Source organism: Condylura cristata, unplaced genomic scaffold (genome assembly GCF_000260355.1).
Source record: "Condylura cristata isolate star-nosed mole 26May11 unplaced genomic scaffold, ConCri1.0 scaffold00022, whole genome shotgun sequence".
Classification (NCBI taxonomy): domain Eukaryota; kingdom Metazoa; phylum Chordata; class Mammalia; order Eulipotyphla; family Talpidae; genus Condylura; species Condylura cristata.
This window is the reverse complement of record NW_004567123.1, coordinates 15,597,041-15,617,401: the sequence shown is the minus strand read 5'-3', so window position 1 is coordinate 15,617,401 and position 20,361 is coordinate 15,597,041. Positions and strand designations below refer to the sequence as shown.

Below are 20,361 nucleotides of genomic sequence, written 5' to 3'. Positions count from 1 at the left end.
GAGGACAGAAGTTTAAAATACAAAACCACTGAAGTGCTGTAGACTACCCTATGATGTAATATAAATAATTCCAAATAAAATTAACAAAAAAATTTAAATTCCTATCCAAATACTGACAGAGCGTGTAATTTCTAAAGTGTCCTTGAATATATATGTATGAAGTAAAACTACAACCAAAACATTGAGGCCTTCCTGTACTCAATGGGAAAGCAAACTTATCTCTGGTTGGAATCAATGCAAGCACACATTCTATCCACCCCCCCTTACACCAACAGCATAGAATCTCAAATAAAAATGTAGTTTAATGTGATAAGCAGGATACATGGCAAATTCCATTGAGGAAAAGGTGAAGCAGAAAAATGTATGAATACATAACATTTTCAAAATACCCAGAAGTAAAGGACTTCCTATTCTGTTACAAATCAATTGTTAAAGACTCAGCTAGAATTATTAGAACATTCAGTTCAACTGGAATTTATTGGATATAGATATACAAAACACACAAAATGCATGAACTTAAGAGTAATTTTTCACACTGTAAATGTTTAGAATTAATATCACTTTCAAACATAAGTTTTTAAGTGATGATATATTAATAGCTAAGCATAATGCTATTAATTCTATTAATTTATATACCTGAAATCCCCAAACAAAAAGATAAAATATTAAAGCACAAATATTTAATGGAATGTATTTGTTTCTGGATTTATTCTTTATTTTCAATATCAAATTCTGTCATGTATCCCTGTTTCTAATGAAAGAAAAGTAGCATTTCAAACACATCAGTAAATTTTTTCAAAACTCAGTCTCACTTACTGTGAATTCCAAATTGTCCATCGTCAATAATAATTTCACTTTCTAGAATTGAAGGAAAATAGGAAAACTAGTTAAAATTCATGAGGTATACAGAATGAACAACTGAGAAAGTAACCATCTTAAGGATTTAAAAATATATACTGAATATAAAATTTAAAAGCAGCCCAAGGCGAATAAGCATATTTATTGTAGCCCTCAATAAAGAATTTCCACTTAAGGAGACTATCAGACAGTCATAGTTCATTCGTACTTTTAGTGATTACTCAAGATTTATAAGGAAGAGAAAGAAAACTCTTCAACGAAGTGATTCTAAAGGCACTGGGACAAACTTCTACACCCACCAATGAGTAAGACTGACAGGTTGCTGGACAGTGATCTCTCTTGGTTGATTATTTCAAACCAAAGTTCTTGGCACAATTAAAATGCTTATTCTTATGTAGTCCTATTCTGAATGTAACTAAAATGCAAATCTCCGTGAATCCCAATTATTCCCTATAGCCAGTTAAAGCTTTACAAACAGCATAAACTTACCTGTATCTCAGAGCTGTGAAGAACTATCAAAAAGAGTAAGAGCTAGCATATTCCCTTCTAACAGAAATTTTAAATGAGAAAAGCTGTAAGCCCTACTCTCTAAGTAAAATATAAATTATCTTCCCTCTTTTCTTTCTCAACTTACTTTAAGTCTGAAAATTTTGTCAGACTAAGTGTGATAGTTTCCAATAAAGAGCCCCTCGTAGATACATGTAGTTAATTTTAGAAATTATTACTTTTTCAAAGCATAAATTTCTTTTTAAAAAGCCAGAAACAAAATAACCCCACTGTTCACAATAAAAATATATATTTAACTGCAAGATGCTTCAAAATGCAATTTTTTTAAATGTTTAATACCTAATAATTTCTACCCTCAGTATGGGACTATTGTAATTCCAAAGAATACTATCATAAAAATTCAATATAACTATTAAAATATATTAAAATCTATAGAAAGGAAATCCTATAAAGAGGATGAAATGAGGTATTTCGTCTTGCTTGATATGGGTCCTCGCTATAAGATTAAGCAGAATCTCTCATTTCTTTCTAATCTAAGCTAGTAATCAGCAAACCACTTATTATCATTAAATTCTAATTTTCCCTAGAAACTAAACAGATATAATTCTTACAATCAGTTTATGGATGAATCCAAGTGAGTAATTTAAAACACGTAAAATAAACTTTGAAGTTTAATCTCAGTATGGGAAAGAAAATTTTAAAAATACATATATAGAGAAATGCCATTTTTTTGGCAGAAAACTGAAGACTGTTTTTTGAAAAGCTATCTGAGTATCAGTTTTAACACAGCCGCCAGAGTATTTAAGTATATTAGGAAGAAACTATGTCAGCTACAACCAAGAAATCTGAATTTATTTGTACATACAAGTTTATTCAAGTATTTGCTATTTAAAAGAGAGAGAATAAATAGAAGAACTATTCCAGTACTCTTAGTATGCAAAAATTAAAAAAAAAAAAAGAATTAATCCAAAAAATGGGTTGTTTGGGTTTTTTTTGGAGTAATTCTTTATTCAAGTGTTCTAGGTCCTCTGAGCAAGTAAGCAAATAAAGTCATGGATGCTTCTTCAAGAATAACAATATTTTGTATAAACTGTTACTACTCCAAATGAAAATAAATGCTCTATAATAAATAATACAACCCAAGAAAATTAAAAAGCTAGGCAAGCATTTCTAATCAAGTTTATAAAGAAAGGTAATTAAGCACTGTTTAGTTTTGAAAGATCCATAAAATACTAAGTGAAATTTGTAGTACTAAAAATACATTGACCTTAAACTTTAGAATAAAATTCTACTAGACCCCACTAAGCCATTGTGTAGCATATTAGTAACTTTACGCATATGCCTCAAACAGATGCAGTTAATGCCCATACCTAAAGGGGTTATTGATCGTGGTTGTAGATGAGTCTCCCACTTGTGAACTATGACTTGACATGGACCACCGATAGTCTGCAATTTAAAAGTTAAACGTCTGCAATAATTTCTTATATCTTATTTTCTACCCATGACTCCATAAGATGTTTGTGGTCTAAGTCTTATTCTAAATATGAAACCAAGAGATTAATCTTGTTAATATCGATATTATATGCCAAATATCAGGTATGTACCAGGTCACAAAACATGATGAGTGCTGGAAGAAAATGTGGGTGAGGCAGTAAACAAAGAAAAATGAGATGAACTGGCACACAAAACTGTCTTAAACCCAGCATTGTATCTGCCCGCAATCCTTAACTTTTTCAAATCAACTTTTTTCTTCTTTTTTAAAAAATTTATCTTTTAACTAAGTCTGCAACATAAATTTAGCACCAAATATATTTTATGTTTGGTGTTACCGGTATTACTGAAAAAGGTATCCCTCGTAAGCAGTTCGTGTTAGTGAAACCCTAAACTCTATAGTAGTAGGAACAGTAAAATCAGTTATCATAAGCTACTTAAAGAACTAGAGGGCGTGATAAAGTTGTTCATTATATATATACTTAAGAATAAGAAGGTGACAGGAGGAACGCCAGATTTCTCATATCATAGTAACCAATGTTTCTAAAGGGCACAGAAAACCCTAAAAGAAAGGAGACACGCACGGGTAAATTTGAACAAATTTGATAAAAGGGGAACTAACACCCAGTTTTATTCTTATTACTAGAGTTTATAAAACCATACAGTGTGACAATTTCTAATGTCTTCTGCTATCAAATTCTTAATGACAAAGAAAATAAAATGTTATGTGTTGTTGACAACATCTACAGCAGTTAAAAAACAGGAATGAACTACCCAAAAAAAACTCCCCATATATATCTAAAGGACTAAAATCTTAAATGATTTCTAAATTTTTAAATTTAATGACTGATCAATTGAAACTTGCATGCCAAAATAAAACCCTTATATACACATTCTAAAAGCAAAAGTTCAAACTGTAACCTTACAAGGCATTTTAATTTTTTCTTCTTAGGTTTTCTGAGAAATTTAGTAAAATACAGAGAAGAAAAAAAAATCATTATTATACCCTTAAGAATAACCCCTACCAACATTTCCATATAAAAACTTCAAGCCCTTTCTAGGTGTATACCAAACTCTTCAAAAAGCCAGGAACATACGAACTCATCTCTATATATAGTATACCTTTCAATGGCCTTACATACTCCTCTATAACACTGTTAAGGACTTCAGTAGTTACGACAGTTAATAATAAATGTGCCAAATGATAACAAGTATTAACAAGTTAGGCACATTAAACAATTAAACAGATAATTCTGACACTTAAAATAACCAAAGGTTAAAATCTTCCTGAAAACCAGTAAACTTTAGAAGCTTGAAAACTAAAACAGCATTACTCACTGAAGTCATTAATCCTGGGATAATATGGGAAATGCTCACTTTCTTGAATACCTCTTGGTATAGGGTTCACTTATTAACTGAGAGACTGGGTAGATATTTCTTAAAAGGTACATGTGAAACTGCACTTAAAATACAGCTATTTTCATTTCCATTACACTAAGGAAATAAGATACATGTAACCCTACACTGCTAGCTGTTTTTTTCTCTACAACTTTTTCCTGTCACATTTGCAAATGCATACTTTAAAAATAGGAAGGATATTTCTTTGCAGTAACAAGCAGCCAGAATCTATTTCCTTTTTCACTCCTCTCATGTCCCCCACACTGTCCCCAAATCCTCTTTGATACAAAGATGGAAAGATGGTATGGATCATTAATCTTATAAAAGTTTCTAATCAAAGGTGAGTCGAAATGGTGCCAGGTATATCAAGTCAGTGGTGATAAAAACTGGGTAGAAGAAAAGAGACAGCTTATTTTTTGTATTAGTTCAGGTGTCAAGAGAACTTTACAAAGTATTGATGGCAGTATCTGTATTTATTTACGTAGTAACAGTCCTGTGGATTAAACATCTGATAGCGAACATAACATACTTTAAAAGTAATTTCAACAACTCAACCATCATCTGTTTTAGTAACAAACCCACTATGCCCTCACAGTATAGAACCACCATGGCTGGAACAGAATGGAGTATTTGAGGAGCTGTCTAGGGAGCCAATTCAATAGCTAACTTAAGATAGTATCTACTATTTACATTATAAATCCATGTTGGTTGATACACAGTCATAATATTAAAAAAATGAAACCAAGGTTTAAAATACACTGAATTTCCAAAATTGTTAGGACTACTTAAATAAACTTTAGAATGTAATCTTAAATTTCAGTTACAAAACTTTTTTTTTTAAAAAAAATTATAACCCAAGCATTGGGAAATTAAGAGAGTTCATCAGTAATTTCAAAATACAAAAGCCTTTTACTATGCTAAATGTAATAACCCGTGCTTCCAGAGTTTAGAAAATAGAACAGTACCACTCCATAAAAGGTTGCCACAATTGTAAGTACTCTGGAGACAGGTGGAGATAGATCTTTGCGAAAAACAGGAACAGTATCAGTCCAAGATAGTATTCCAGTAACAGTACTGATGTTACTTAACAATTTAGCATATATTGCTGGAGTTTTTTCAAACATGCATATTAACAAAAATACGAAAAAAGTTTTCACAAAAAGACATGATTGCTTTTTTAATTACTGACATCAATCACATCACTCTTAACTACATTAAGAGAAATAATTATCCAACATGTAGAAAGTGATTTTTTTTAACAAACCATCAAGCAAAGTTACAAACTAATTATGTAATAATATCACTGCTACCAAAAAACATGAAAACTAAAAAAATGTGGGTTTTTTAAAAAAAATTGTTTTCATGTATAATTTTGAGAAGCAAATGCACATGTAAAGGAACACTAAAGATATTTTACCTATAATGACAGAGGCCAGACCCATATTTAAAATTACTATTTTTAATAAAACCAATAAAATTAGTTACCTCAGAATCAGTAATGAGTAAAGCAAAGAAAATTAGGGTTTCTTAGACAGACATTTCTACAATGGTATATAGCACCCAGAGAACTGTATTAAGATCATTGTGCAAAATGACAACCTGGGCTATTCTAAAGCAATGATGTGCCTACCACACATGACTAATGCTTTTATTAAAGGATTTAAATGAAAATCAAGTGAAATTAAGAACAAAATAAAAGGACATGTTTGTTTAATGAATCTGAGTATTAACATCTATAAAAATTAGGGAAATATGTTAACTAAAAAATAAAGAACAATTTCCACTGAAATGAAGGAAAAAGCATTAAAAACAAAATCAGAAACTGGCTAATAGCTCAGAATTAAATATATCCTTAATTCAATGGCAAGTAGGGTGAACATAAAACTTTCAAAAAGGTTCAAGTTGCATGCTAATTAAAAAATTACCTTTGGGGAAGATGTGAAGTTAAGGGACTATCTACAAGTCAAGCTAATGTTTTATTGCAGGAATACCCACCTATGTCTGCTTTGTTTAAATAAGGTAATTTTTCAATTTGTCATCCATAAAGTTATTTTAAAACTGAACATATTCATACTTCATTCTAATTCTACAAAGTATAAGAAAACATGTAGCTATGAAAAATTAAGAGGACTTAACGATTCAATTAAAAAAATTATGCCAGAAAAAGCAAAATATGGAAGAGAAAATATGAATGGCAAAATTTTATTTACAATAAAATTTTAGCAATGAGGGAACCTAAGAAATTCACAATTCAAACCCCTCATTTGATAGATGAGGAAGCTGAAATTCAAAGATGAAGTGATTTGTTCAAGATTACAAGGTTTTTAGGTTAGGTTCTACAATTGCTTGGGGTAGACTACCTCCTTCAACTTTTGATCCAATAAAATTAATCTTATTACTCATTTCAGCTTTTCAATGTCTCATAATTACTTTGCTTTCTGATCACTCTATATAATCATAACATATATTCCAATAATTTACACACTTCATGATTTAAGATTCCTTGCACATTTGTTCTTTCACAATGAACTGAGACAAAGTTTTATAATTATTTCTATTAAAAATATTTCATTTAAAAAGCGCCACCAAATTTTAAGAGAAAAGAAGTGTCACTGTAAACTGACGTGTAAAAAAAAATTCTAGCTATATGCATGGGATTTTATGTAGCTATTTACTCTATTCCATGAAAAACATACTTACCATGGCAGCCCCTGCATCACACGGTACATGTGTACACGATACAGAGCACCTACTTAAAGAAACACACTCACCAACACATACTGTAAACTTTTGCAGGTATTACAAGGGGAAAAATTGTTTTTACTGTAAGCAGACTTGCCAATTTTTTTCAAAATGGCATTTTGGACTGATTTGATGCTTCTGGTTACATTTTTATGAAAAGGAAAAATTCTCCAAGTTGGCTTAATTTGACCTGTGTTGACAATAGTCTTACTTTAGGAACTCTACCCAAAGGACTCATGATTTTTCTTGTTCAAACATACCACTGAGTAAAAATTAGCTGATTTCTTGTTACAAAGCTAAGTTCCACATATCAGGATCCTCAAATAAACTTTCAGTTTATCAGAGTGCTATGACCTATGTGTCTATACCCAACTGTTCAATTTATACTGAAAAACTGTACAGAAGGGATAGCCCCTCTGCCAAATAGAGGATTTGTTTTTCCTTAAGCTGTTAAAGTGACACTATTGTCAAGGTAAGCCAACATAATGATCAACCATAATGTAGTTTAATTACTGAGTATTTACAACGTATTTCTGGGATTATAAACGTAATAGGTGCAAAAGACAGCTGAAGTGGTTTTGTCAGTTTTTCTTTTTTTTAAAATGGTGGCTAAGAGAATGCAGTAACAGTGGCTGCTTGCATTTCTTACACGACACAATGCTCAATAACCTCCCAGTGGAAAATAATTTTTTTTAAAGATCTAATCCATGTTTTGCTTCCTAGACTCCTACCTAAAACTTCATTCACATGCAGCCCAAGGGTGCTCAAAGGTAAACAATTTGAAAGAAAACAATCCTTTCAGCAATCAAGTATTGGGAATTAACTTTTTCTAAATATGAAAATGATCCCAAACTAAAAAATCATCATGACCAGCAGATTTAAAATTAAAACATAGACTAAAGGTCTTCAGAAAAGATTTTGATCTAACAATGAATCAAATCAATGAAAAAACTCAGAGGAATGACTTCAGTTTCGATAGGAGTCGAGCAGCCATGAAGAGATGACTGCTGTCAAACAGTTTTTAAAAACAACTATTCCCATAAAACTGGCTATATACACTTCTAAATATATTTTTATATACCACTTAGGAATTTTAAAATGAAACAAAAAGAAAAATCCTTGCATCTGCTTATTATTCTATCAAAGTTACCGAAAATATACACCTATCAAGAACATTTATCATTAAAATTTCATGCGAAGAATATTGCAGAGCATACTTACTATTAGTCTTTTTAAAATTCCACTGCAGACATTGTCTGCTTCTGAAGTGCTTTTTGTTTTGGAAGTGTTACTCTGTTTTTTTTTAGTACTAAAATGTTATTAATCTAGAGTTCTATTTTCCTTATTTGATCAAAACAAACACATTTTACTTTCAATGTTTCAAGCTTAGTTGTTTTTCAAAAAAATAAGTTTGCTTATGAAACTGTAAACTAGATTAAAAAATAAAACATACCTTTGGTTCTAAGAAGCACCCTTTGAAGTAGCGATATTCAACTGATACACCTCTACTGAGTGTTATGGTGGCTTTCCATAACATGCTGTAAGGGGAAATAATTAAAAAGGCACCATCAGTATCAAACTAAAATGCACACACTTCATAATTCCTGAAACCTCTCAAGTTAATGTCCGCGATAAGTATTTATTTCTACATAAAAGTTTACTTCAGGCTTAATCTGTACCAAGCTTGGGAAACATGATAAATGAAGCAGAAAAGAGCCCATCTTCAAGGATCTTGCATTCTTGTGTGGGTAGACAATCAATCAAGCAACACACACAGTAAAAGCTATTTGACTTTTTGGGCATGGCAGGATGTTTGAGAGAAGGCTTTTTTTTTTTTTTTTTTTTGGAGGGGAAATCTTAATGGGATGAGCTGTCTGATCTCAGACCCAAATGATGAGAAAGAACCAGTTACACAGAGTCAGAAGTACTCTAAATGGAAAAAGTAAGTACAGTCTGTTAGAACCTTCTCTCATTCACCACTTAGCTAGAGATGTTACATGCTGCCAAGATGCTTTTAGGTTAGAGCAGGCAATTTACATTCATGTTCCCAACTATTCCTATTTCTAAATATCTTACCTAGCCTCTGGCTATCCCCCAGTTAAAGCAATCAGTATCTGTGTCTTACTTGTTTCAACTCAATGCCTTCCTCTGAACTATGCAATTGAACATGTTGTAATGTTAATTCTAAAACTCTGACTCAAGAGTGAAAGCATTCTAATTCATGATTAGAACTGATTAGGAGCCTGGAAGCATAGACCACTAGTATCTACAGCATGGCCCCAGGACCATCATTATCACCTGAGAGTTATTAGGAATGCATATTCTCAGGTGACATCCAAACCTACCAAATTAGAAACTCTCGGTATGGTGGGGCCCAGTAACTGTACTTTAATAAGTCTCCAATGACTCTGATGATGAACACTTAAGTTTGAGAGCCATTGTCATAGATCATTACCCCCAACATTAATTCAGCATGAATAGTTCAGTGAATAAATAGCAGTTCCAAATGTTCTTTCATGATACCAGATGGCTAGCACAGCTTCCCACTTGGCTCCACCAAGAAAGGGCATTATTCTCAGTCTGACTCAATCCTGGCACCTGACAAAATATCCACAACCAGCTGTCACCCATAGTGCTAAGCTTCAACAATTGGATTACTCTGGTAGTAATAAAATCCTATGCCTGGTTCCACCTTGGGAGATTCTGATTTCACAAGTCTGGGAAGGTAGGGAAGGGGTATCCTGGTCACATGGGATTTGCTAAAACTTCACAGGGCATCCGGAAGTATACAGCTGGTTTGCAAACTGCTGCTTCAGAGTAAAAATAGTTGGCAAATACATACCCTACTATTTTCTCCTGATCAACCTCAGAATCCTTTTCAACACAAGGATTTTAGGCAGACTCTACCAACTCTGAAGTGAAATCTAATTCCTACCTTTGCTACAAAACAGGAGCAAAAAAACAACTGGTCAGAGTATGTGAAAGTAGTCCCAGATGTGCAGAATAGAATCAGCAGGAAGCCTTGAAAAATGTGCTTAGGCCCCCTTCTCATGCACTATTTCTCAAATAGAATCTTGAAATGTAATCTAGGAATGTGTATTTTTTTTTTCAAGTCCTCACAAGTGATTCTAACAGCTGCGGCTAAGAGCCACTAACTGAAAAGTTAGAGAAAGCAACACAATGGAATCTTTTTGCTTTAATTCTCTAAGTAAATATAGCAAAGTTTAAAATGAAACAGCTCTGTTCAGTGATTTCAAGAATGAACTTCACATGTTGAATTTTAGGAACAACTAGGAAAACAGTCTCCCTGGTGGTACAGGGAGGTTAAATTAGCACTATCCAGCTATTGCAGCCAGCCAGCCAGCCACTGAAGCAGAGTTTGATCCCAGTCAGGGAACTGACCCACATAGTGCAGCAGACCTCACCTATCTGGCCCACTGCTCCCCCCTCAGCAGTATATTTTAGTAGAGCTGCTTGTTCTGTTCCTCACTCTGCTCTGGTGAATCCTCTCACCTCTGTACCTCTGGCCTATTCCCTAGTTCTTCTATGCATAAATAAATAAAACAGATCTTTAAAAAGAAGAAAAAAAGCCAGGAAAGAGACAGTGCAAAAGAAAAAAAAAAGGAGAGGGGAGGGTCAGTGCAGTTTCCTGCTTTTCTACTCATATTCTCCTCCTGAATAACACAAAACATACAGGAGTAAGTAAAACAAGTTACAAGTGACCCATATTTTCTGCATAGTAGGAGACACTACCACAATCTTCAAATTATTTTTAAGTAGGAAAAAACTTCCAGCAGAAATCTCATAGTCACAAGTCTGTAGGATGGGGATACCTAAGCAACTACATGAAAAGGCAGAGTACTTAGCTGCACAGTACACTGGAAACCCAAAGAAATACAATTCTAAAACCCAAGAATGTTGTTCAAAGGCAAACAGTTTTGTTTGCTATTTGTATCATTTACTTGAATAATCTACTTTCTTTCTCTTTGTGAAACATTATTTACTGCTACATATGAATTAATTATATCCAATGCACATTAGCACTGTATAAATGACTGGTCCCTTTACAGTATTATCAGTTTGATAAGGCTGGCTAAAATGGCCCAAGGCAGATGGCAGCACAGCTCTCCAGAGTTCAGAGCAAAGAAGTGTTAGGAATGAAATCAGAAAGACATGAGGATTCACTTTAGATAGGAGGAGATGAACTGAAGTCAAGGGAAACATAACCACTTAAAGGGAATAACTATCTTTTATAATGATTTATAAAAACATTTATAAAAACATTTTTGTTTTACCCAACCTGTGCTGAGATCAAGTATTTCTGGCCTACAATCCCAGTTTACTGAGACGAGTACGGGATGACATACAAAGGACATCTTAGCAATATGAAATTGTGACAAACACTTCCACATGATTTCTCATTACTTGGATTTCTCATATTACATATTGATTAAAACTTTAGCACCACTCTACAGAAAAAAAAAAATTGCACTTATTAATCACTTAACCTGGTGTTCCTCCATTAGGATACTGCATGTATTTACATACTATTTAGGACTGACTCCTCCCTCCTTACTCCCCACACATACACCATGACAATCTCCAACACTTCCAAGTATCCCAATGTAGAGAGGTGTCACCACTCACTGATTTTATCCTAAACCCTTTCCAGATGATTTAATTGAAGCCTAGAGATATCAGACTTGCTCAAGCTAAGCATAACTGAAACTGGCACCCAGATCCTTTTTGTCCTAACCCAGTGCATCAATACATTCATGCTAAGTTCAATGTTGTATACATTTCATCACATAATTAAGAAATGTGTTCCACTCTTGACTATTTTTAATACTTACATATGCCTGAAAAAAATGATTTTATAGTTCAGGGAAAATTTGGATCTTTTATCAAAAATATGTGCTAAAATCCAAGAGAATGCCTAAAAAATGTTTTAATATAAGAAATAACAACATAAGCTTGTTATTTAGACATATGGTGGTACCAAAGAACCAGTTGGAAGTTGAAAATTAAAAGACTGACAGAAATTGAGGAACAAAGGAATTTGTTTTTTTTTATAACACTTTGTGAAATTATTTTAACTTTTTTAAAACTACACACATATGATAATCTCGATAAAAATTAAAACTAAAAGAAGATAATACCAATGTTTCTTAACATTCCCAAGTTTATAATCTGAATGTCACAATTCTTCTGCCACCTGAATGGCATTCTATGCTCACCTTTCACCAGTCTCATTTTCTGGACAAAGAGCCATAGCATTTTGAGGATTCCAGTTTCCCAAAGCATCGCAGCTTCCACATATTGCAAAAACTTCTCCTTTAAAAAAAAAAAAAACAGGAACAACTAGTTACAATAGGGCAAGTTGGAAAGTTTCAACCTCAGTTTTAGGAAGGAGAAAGCAGTCAGCTGTGCTAGTTTTCAACAGAGTCCTTTTAGGCAGAAAAGGCGAAGTCTTTCTGGAGACATGGTTTTGGAGCCAGAAAGACTTTGCACCCATGAGCAGGTACAGGTTCAGCAGAACAACCTCAACAATGCCTCAGAGAAGCGCAGGTCAAGGAAGGTATAAAGATAAGTTTTTCTCATTTGTTCAACTATATTGAGTTAATAACAAACACCAAAAAGACAAAGTGATCAAGCTGCAGTCCCTGATTTTGAGGTTGTTTTCAAGTTAAAGGGCAACTGCTAAATGCATATAAATATTCTGTAGATATAGTAGTCAGTATTTTCCAAGAACTCAAGCAGTAACTAATAACAAGTTAAAGATGAAGAAAATTATCAATGGGATGGGAGCAATGGAGAAACAACTATCATTTCATTTGAACTCTTCTCATCAATAAATTAACATATAGTTATTACCTATTCTTGCTAAATCTCATATATTTAACAAGCCTACAGCTACTTGAATATAAGTATGCAGAAGTCCTTGACAGATATCAATATATTTTGAATTAATTTAAAATTCATTAAGGAAAAAGATAATGAACTGGGTTTACATGATAAAGTTCAAGCCAAACTCCTCCATATTCTGAGAGTAGTTTGGCTTCCGAGCTTTAGGCAATATTCTAGTAAGTCAGCTTTAGTCATCTTCAAGAGAATTCTGTAACTTCGATGATCTAAAACTTTAACTCAAATCTTACATGTAACAGTCATTTGGGAATTTCTAGGGTTCTAAAACATAGGATGGTTACATGGTTACTTCATGGCAAAATACTAATCCTTTAAAGTAACCAGATTTAAAAAAAAAAATTAACTTAGGTATCACTACCTTCTTTTGACTAAAAAAGGGTAAAAAATGCTACTAAATACAGAGCACAAATGTTTATTGCCAAGACTGTATATACTGCTATGCACATGTGTACCATATACTATCGCTTCTAGTATAGATGACCAGAAAATCATTGATTTGGACCCATTATGCTTCCTTCATAAAGAAGGATCTCAATTTTTTTTCCATTTGATCTGTTATTTCTTGTCTTTATACAAAACAGCTGTTTTGCTCCAGAAAGAACATGTATCCCAAATGGAAAAGTGAAACTTGAGACAACTGATGGTTTGCTTTTCTCCTATTTAAATGCTCTTACATTTTACCAACTCCCTACTGCCGTATTACTTCTGAGTTTTTTAGAATATGGCTTCTAAGAGGGGAAATGGGTAAACTTTACCAGAACAAACTGCCCACTTTCTTTGGCTCCCATTTATAAAAAACAGCAAAGACTTCATGGAAAGTGCAAATATGACCCCACCCCCTCATTCTTTCTACTTGTTCCCTTTAACTTCCCTCTCTGCACTGCCTAACTACAGTTGTCAGCTACACTCACATCCACCATTATCTTCCATTTTGGCTTAAGTATATGAATTATGGCCCTCCCTGGTGGTGCAGCGGGTTAAAGCACAGCACTGAGAAGCTGAAGCCACTTCCGCATGAGATCGATTCCCGCCTGCCCCGGAGGAGACCACATGGCGTGGCAGACCTCTCCTGACCCGCCTGCTGCTCCCCTCAGCAGTGTACTTCATTGATCTGCCTGTTTTGCTCCCCACTCTGTCTCTGGTGAATCCTCTCACCCTCCACACCTCTGGCCTGTACCCCAGTTCTGTATGCATAAATAAATAAATCTTCAAAAAAAAATATATGAATTAAAAAAAAAAAAAGAATATGAATTCATCCTATGAGACTGGCCTTTCCATGGCAAATTCTGAGTCCACTTGTCAGATATGGCCAGCAACTTCAAGCTTAAACTGTTTACAACTCAGTTCTACTACAGTCTTCTCTCCACAGAGGAGACTACACACCAGGCTGGCGGTGAGAAGCTGCCCTAAGGAAGCCAATCCACCATGCTGACCAGCAATCTTCAAATGGCAGAATCTTCACCCAAGGTAGAGTTATACCAGATATGCTGGCTAAGAATTTCAGCTTGGACAAACACTGTCAACTGTATGATGGCTGCTACAACAAAGATGCTGGATTCAGTAAAACATCCATTTATTCTTTGAATACCAATTTACCCCTGCTCTGAGCCAGGCACTGTTCCAAGTACAGGAATGCAGCATAAATGAAGACATGTTTTCTTAGCGCTTACAAGCTATCCCAAACAAAATTATTCAAATAATTCCATACAATCTTTTAAGAGGCACTATAAAATAGTCCCAGAACCCTGAATTTCATAGGGACCAGGTCCTGATAGAGTATGGGGAAAATTGGGGTAAGGAAAGTTGGGGATAGGAGTGCACAGATATATGCAACAGAAACAATCTGAAAAAGTCACAAAGGACAGAAAGGTGGGAAGGAATACAAACCATTTGAAGAATTGGCCATATAGCCAAATTATAAATGGGAAGGTATATAACTCAGGTGTGATGTTGTTTTAATATGTAATCTTACACTAAGTATCAAATGAAAATTTACAAGTACAAAGCAGTTACCTTAATCAAGTATTTCATCAACTCCTTGCATTAGCAAAATCTTGTTCCCATACTACTTAAAAATCATGGCCAACTACCTTTGTTCTGTGCAAAATTATATAAGTTCACAGCTATTTTTTGAAAACACGGTAATAAAATACTATTTTGGGAGGTTTATTTTTTAATTTCTGAGCTTACTATTCTTTGAGCACATTTCTGGTGTCAGATAGATACAAATATATTTTCATTTAAAAATTAGACTGAGAGCCCTCTCTGGTGGAGCAGTGGGTTAAGGTACAGCACTCTGGAACTATCTGCAGCTGCTGCAAACACGAGTTCAATCCCCGGCCAGGGATCTGACACAAATGGTGTGGCAGACCTCTCCTGACCTGCCCACTGCTCCTCTCAGCAGTGTATTTCACTCGATATGCCTGTTCTGCTCCCTACTGTATCTCTGGTGAATCCTCTTACCCCTTGCACCTCTCATTTGTACCCCAGTTCTTGTATGCATAAATCTTTAAAAAATGGGGGAAAAATTAGGCTGAGTGGTTAACTCCGTATTTGAGATAATCCAAGTAAGAAAACACTCATTAAAAAATTGCTAAAAAAAAAAAAAGTAAAACTTTACAATACCTGGTAAAAGAGATCCTCTTATTTCAAAGGTAACCTGAGAAGGTGTCATTCTGATGGCTTTATTATAGGGCGTTGTGCTAGGAAAAAAAAAGAGACGTCATCATTTACAGGATATAAATGCTTTTGATAGCTGTCATCAAGAAATAAGTTAGTAGGTAAAAAATACAAAAATAAACCTCAATCATCATGAGCCTAAGATTTCAGAATCAGACCTCTCCTGTCACACCCACTGCTCCCCCTCGCCATATATTTCAGCAGAACTTCCTATTCTGTTATCCAACTCTGTCTCTGGTGAACTCTCTTGCCCCCCCCACACCCCTGGTTACACCCCAGTTCTTCTATGCTTAAGTAAATAAATTTTTTTTTTAAAAAAACGAATTATTTAGTTAGTTTCAGGGTCCTCCACAACAGTCTAGAATGTATGGATGAGAAATACTTCAAACAAGAAGTGCCCATACTTTTAAAGATTCAAGAGTCTCTTGCCTAGCACTTTCTCTACTGATAAGCAGCTGTTTAGTACTAGACCTATCTTTCCTGGCCAGACTTCTGTTATGGTGGAAAATTAAACAAACAAATAACAACTATAGATAGAAGAAAGTTTGGCTCAAGAGAGATTTCTGCTTCAACAAGGTTCCAACTTTTATAACAAGGAAACCCTGAAGGATCTTAAGTATCACGCATTGAAACAAAGTAGTTATAGTCTGCAACTAGTTTGAAGCTTCTGTCCTTCTAAATAACACAACTTATGACTAAAAACAAACCAAACTTCCTTCACAAAACACTATTTTCAGATTTTCCTTTTTATTAACATAGGATCATCTTTACTCTAGTTCTGTAGACTAGATTGAGAATCTGGACTCTGCAACGTATCAAAGCCTGTTTGTTGATCTTAATTGAGTTTACATTCTGAATTGCCTAGAGTTGAACTTCATTCAAAACTCTTAAATCTTCTACTTACATGTTGGCTTTTAAATCTCTTCCCAGTATATATTTCACATCAACCAGAATATTCTTTTTTCATGTTCCCAGATTATTTCAATTACTTACAGAAATCTAAACCACTAAGTCTCTGAGATCCCTTTCTGCTTGTCCATATTTTCTTTTCAGTTAATTTTTCACTTCCATGCTGTTTTTTTCCCAGCCAAACTAATCTACTTATCATTCCCTAATTATATATCTGAAGGGAGATAAATAGGTTTTTAAAATGTTACTTCCCAAGAAGGCTGAGATATTTAAATACAGAAAGAACACATACTCCACACAAGGGAGGATTATCTATCTATATAACTTATCCAATATCCAATCTAATAATGTTCCTAAAATAATTCCAAACATATCTTTATTCTGTATCATTTCCATTAGTTTGCTAGTTTAAATTTTGTTTACTTGCATTTACATATTACATCATTTTAAAAAAATCCCTAAAGTACCTTTTTTCATAGCTATTCATTCTTCTATTTTCTCTTTGATCCTATACTTCTCCATGAAAACATGTGCAATCGTCACTTAATGAACATAGCTACTCAGTTTTATCACTCTCCTAGGTCAGGGTAGACAGACAACTCTTAGAAGCAAGGCTCAGTAGAAGCAATTTTGCCCTCAAGGGGTATTTGGTAATGTCAAGAGACATTTTGGTTGTCACAATCAGAGGAATCTGGTGACAAGGAATGCTGCTAAATACCATAGTATGCAGAGAACAATTCTTCTCAAATATCAATAGGGCGTGAGGTTGAAAAACCTAATCTCTACGTATCCACAGAGGGCTGCTATAAGGAAAAAGTTCAGGCTCACTCTGAACTATAAACTCAAGTGTATCATCCCATTTACATCAATTATAAACAGTAACTTTTATAAGACCACCAGTCAAGGTAGTTTCATAACAATTGGATAAAGAATTTCCTATTTGGCAGCTCTACCATCTCAGAAAACCCAAGATTCAACATTAGAGAAAAACTTATCCTAGATCAAAATAATTTCTAAGCTACCTTAATCTATTTTCTGTGTCTGAGAATAAACATGATCTATTTAAAGAGCATACATCCAGTTCTAGCACTGACAAAGAATGTTCCAAATCTAAAATTAGCTCTAGATTGTCACTCCTTATTAACCTATCATTAATCTAATATCTTACTCTCTTCTAACATGACATTTTATATGAACCTTACTATAACCTTAAGACAGAAATAAGACTATTTCATTTTACATTTCTGACATGTAAAATGAATAAATGAAGTACTGCAACCTTACATTTATCTGAAATTATATCAAAAAGAAACTTTAGGGGCCCTCCCTGGTGGCGCAGTGGGTTAAAGCACAGCACTGAGAATCTGGAGCCACTTCCGCATGAGTTCGATTCCCGCCTGCCCCGGAGGTGACCACATGGCGTGGCAGACCTCTCCTGACCAGCCCGCTGCTCCCCTCAGCAGTGTACTTCGTTGATCTGCCTGTTCTGTTCCCCACTCTGTCTCTAGTGAAGCCTCTCACCGCCCCTGAGCCTCTGGCCTGTACCCCAGTTCTGTATGCACAAATAAATAAATCTTTAAAAAAAAAAAAAGAAACTTTAAGGTAAGCAAAACATTATTTTTAAGTTACTGAATTAATTTTGAGACACAACAAAAAGCCACATTAAATAAAACTGCTGAACAACCAACATTAATCTCAACCTGTAACTTACTTTCACCAAGTATTTAGTTCTCAACTAAGGACAATCTTATCAACAAAAATACATAGGTGGTATTCAACTGTTCATTCATCAATTTTAAGTAACATTTTAACTAACTTTAGGGAAATGAGGTGTAATCTTTTTTTGTGTATTAAAATCAACACAGGATACAAAATTAACTAAGTTTTTAGTACATTAAATAAGAAAACTACATAAATTTATGAAACCTTTCACTCTTAGTTGCTTAGAGTGGTTATTGTAACTTGGCTGTAAATAGTTACAGTAAATGTATCATACAAAGCTGCATAAACAAACACAACTCTCTCTGCATCTTACCAGATGTCAACAAAGCATCATCTTCCACTGTGATTGCCAAAAGTCATATAATATGGTCTAACTTGCACTCCCACCTCCTAAATTTAATACCATCCCTTACCAAATTTAAAAGCCTGAAAATCGCTCATACAGCAGTTTTCTTGATCATGGACAAATGCCAATATTCTGGTGCAGGATTGAAGCATGCAATTTTGGCACCCAGTTACCACCAAACAGTAAATGATAAAGTAAAATGCTGTTGTGTTATGGAAAAAATCTGTAAACAGCTACCAACACTTCCTTTTCTCCTAAACAAGCAAAAAGAACCCAACTTGGAAGGGAAAGTCTGCCAGATACACATAAAATAATCAGATGGAAAATGCTAGTCATTTTACATATAGGAGTTGACCGTATATATAATTTAATCAACTTCGCTAAAACTTTATTTACACATCATTCTGAGTCAGGTTTTTGGTTTCTTGTTTTTAAATACAACCTCCATTTTGTGCTTTTTGAAGATAAACATTAAAAAACATTCTCACCTGAGATTTGCAGTAGCACCAAATGCTATTCTAACATTTTTAAAGCAACTAGCAACAAAATGACAGCATAATTTACATTTTAAAAATATTTCAGAGTTTATACACTAGTTTTGTCAAATAAGCCTTCACTGGCTTACAGCTTGGGGAACAAAAGGAAGGTCTAAGCAAGCCAAAATACAGGAAATTTTCTTTAGAGCTAAACTGAAGTCAGATGTTTTTTAGTGAAAATGTGTTTTTCTGGCCAAAAAGAACATCTCTCACTATTTTCCCTAACTTTTTAGAAAGAAAAAAGCTGTTTCCAATTCTTTTCAGATTAGCTATAAGAAAGGAATACATTAAAAAGTCCACGTTTTCCTGAGTTAATTCTTTTCCATCCTGGTAGAGGAACATTAAGAATCCACTCTTTGGAACCCAGTATACTTTGGGTCAGTGTTTTAATCAGATGTATGCAGACACAAAAGAACTTTTAAGAAAGAATTTCGAGAGATCTCATTAAGTTCCTTGAGCAACTTTCTAAATAATGAGTAAATTTTTCTCAATAGTCTGTTTTCTAGGTCATTTTGATATATATATTTCTTACAAATTTTCTTGTTATGCACAAAGATTTGGTTTACCAACGTACTTTTTGTACATCAGATTTTACTCATTCTGCCACTGCAAAGTCATTATTTCTCTAACCCAACTTTCTTAAGTCTTACCTTGCAGCTTCAAATTCTGTCTTGCAGCTTCTAAATTCTGGTCCTTAATTAAGAGGAATGGATCATATGCATTGTTACCTGGATGTTTTCTTGTCTCCAGAACATACGGAGTAAGAAAAAGAACTGATAGCTTGTATTTACTTCTTAAACTAAGACACAACTTGTCACAAATGTAACAACACGGAGAAACATGAAAGGGTAAAGTAGTGGCCAAAAATCTGGAAGAGTATGAAGGAAACATCAAGTCCAAACATCCTGCCTGTTTGGGTCGATCAGCTCCTCTATGATGGTGCTACTACATCAGACTCCATAACTGCCTCAAGGTTAAAGAATCCCCTACAATTCAAGCCTAAACATTCATGCCTGATTTCCTTTACAACCGGCCAGAAGAGTCAAGAGGGGCTGATGAAGCAGAGAGGCTGAGGCTTTACCCAAAGTCATCAAGCCAATCTAAAGGGTTCTGGAAAACAGCGCATTGGAGAAAAGCAGCAGATACCTTAAAATTGTATCGAGGGCATCCACGGTCTAGTCTAGGAACGTTTTTCTTGCACAGTAAAACATTATAGTTCTGAATTATACAAGCCTGTCCCAGAATGCG

At 34.2% G+C, this 20,361-nt stretch overlaps 1 protein-coding gene across 2 annotated transcripts in view; it reads right to left on the bottom strand.

Annotated features, from left to right (window-relative positions):
* GPCPD1 (glycerophosphocholine phosphodiesterase GDE1 homolog (S. cerevisiae)) overlaps window positions 1-15,619 on the bottom strand; it is a 42,360-nt gene extending 26,741 nt beyond the window's left edge. Inside the window, exons 1-5 of one of the 2 annotated variants that reach the window (XM_004687187.2) lie at window positions 15,547-15,619; window positions 12,234-12,330; window positions 8,450-8,534; window positions 2,736-2,811; window positions 817-858 (exon numbers count right to left, since the gene is read on the bottom strand). In XM_004687187.2, the coding sequence (XP_004687244.1) occupies window positions 817-858; window positions 2,736-2,811; window positions 8,450-8,534; window positions 12,234-12,330; window positions 15,547-15,595 (349 nt within the window). In that variant the 5' untranslated portion in view covers window positions 15,596-15,619. Of the gene's footprint in view, window positions 1-816; window positions 859-2,735; window positions 2,812-8,449; window positions 8,535-12,233; window positions 12,331-15,546 lie in introns of those variants that run through there. The other variant, XM_012728341.1, reaches the window with a different exon arrangement.
* Between the last annotated feature and the right edge of the window lie 4,742 nt (window positions 15,620-20,361).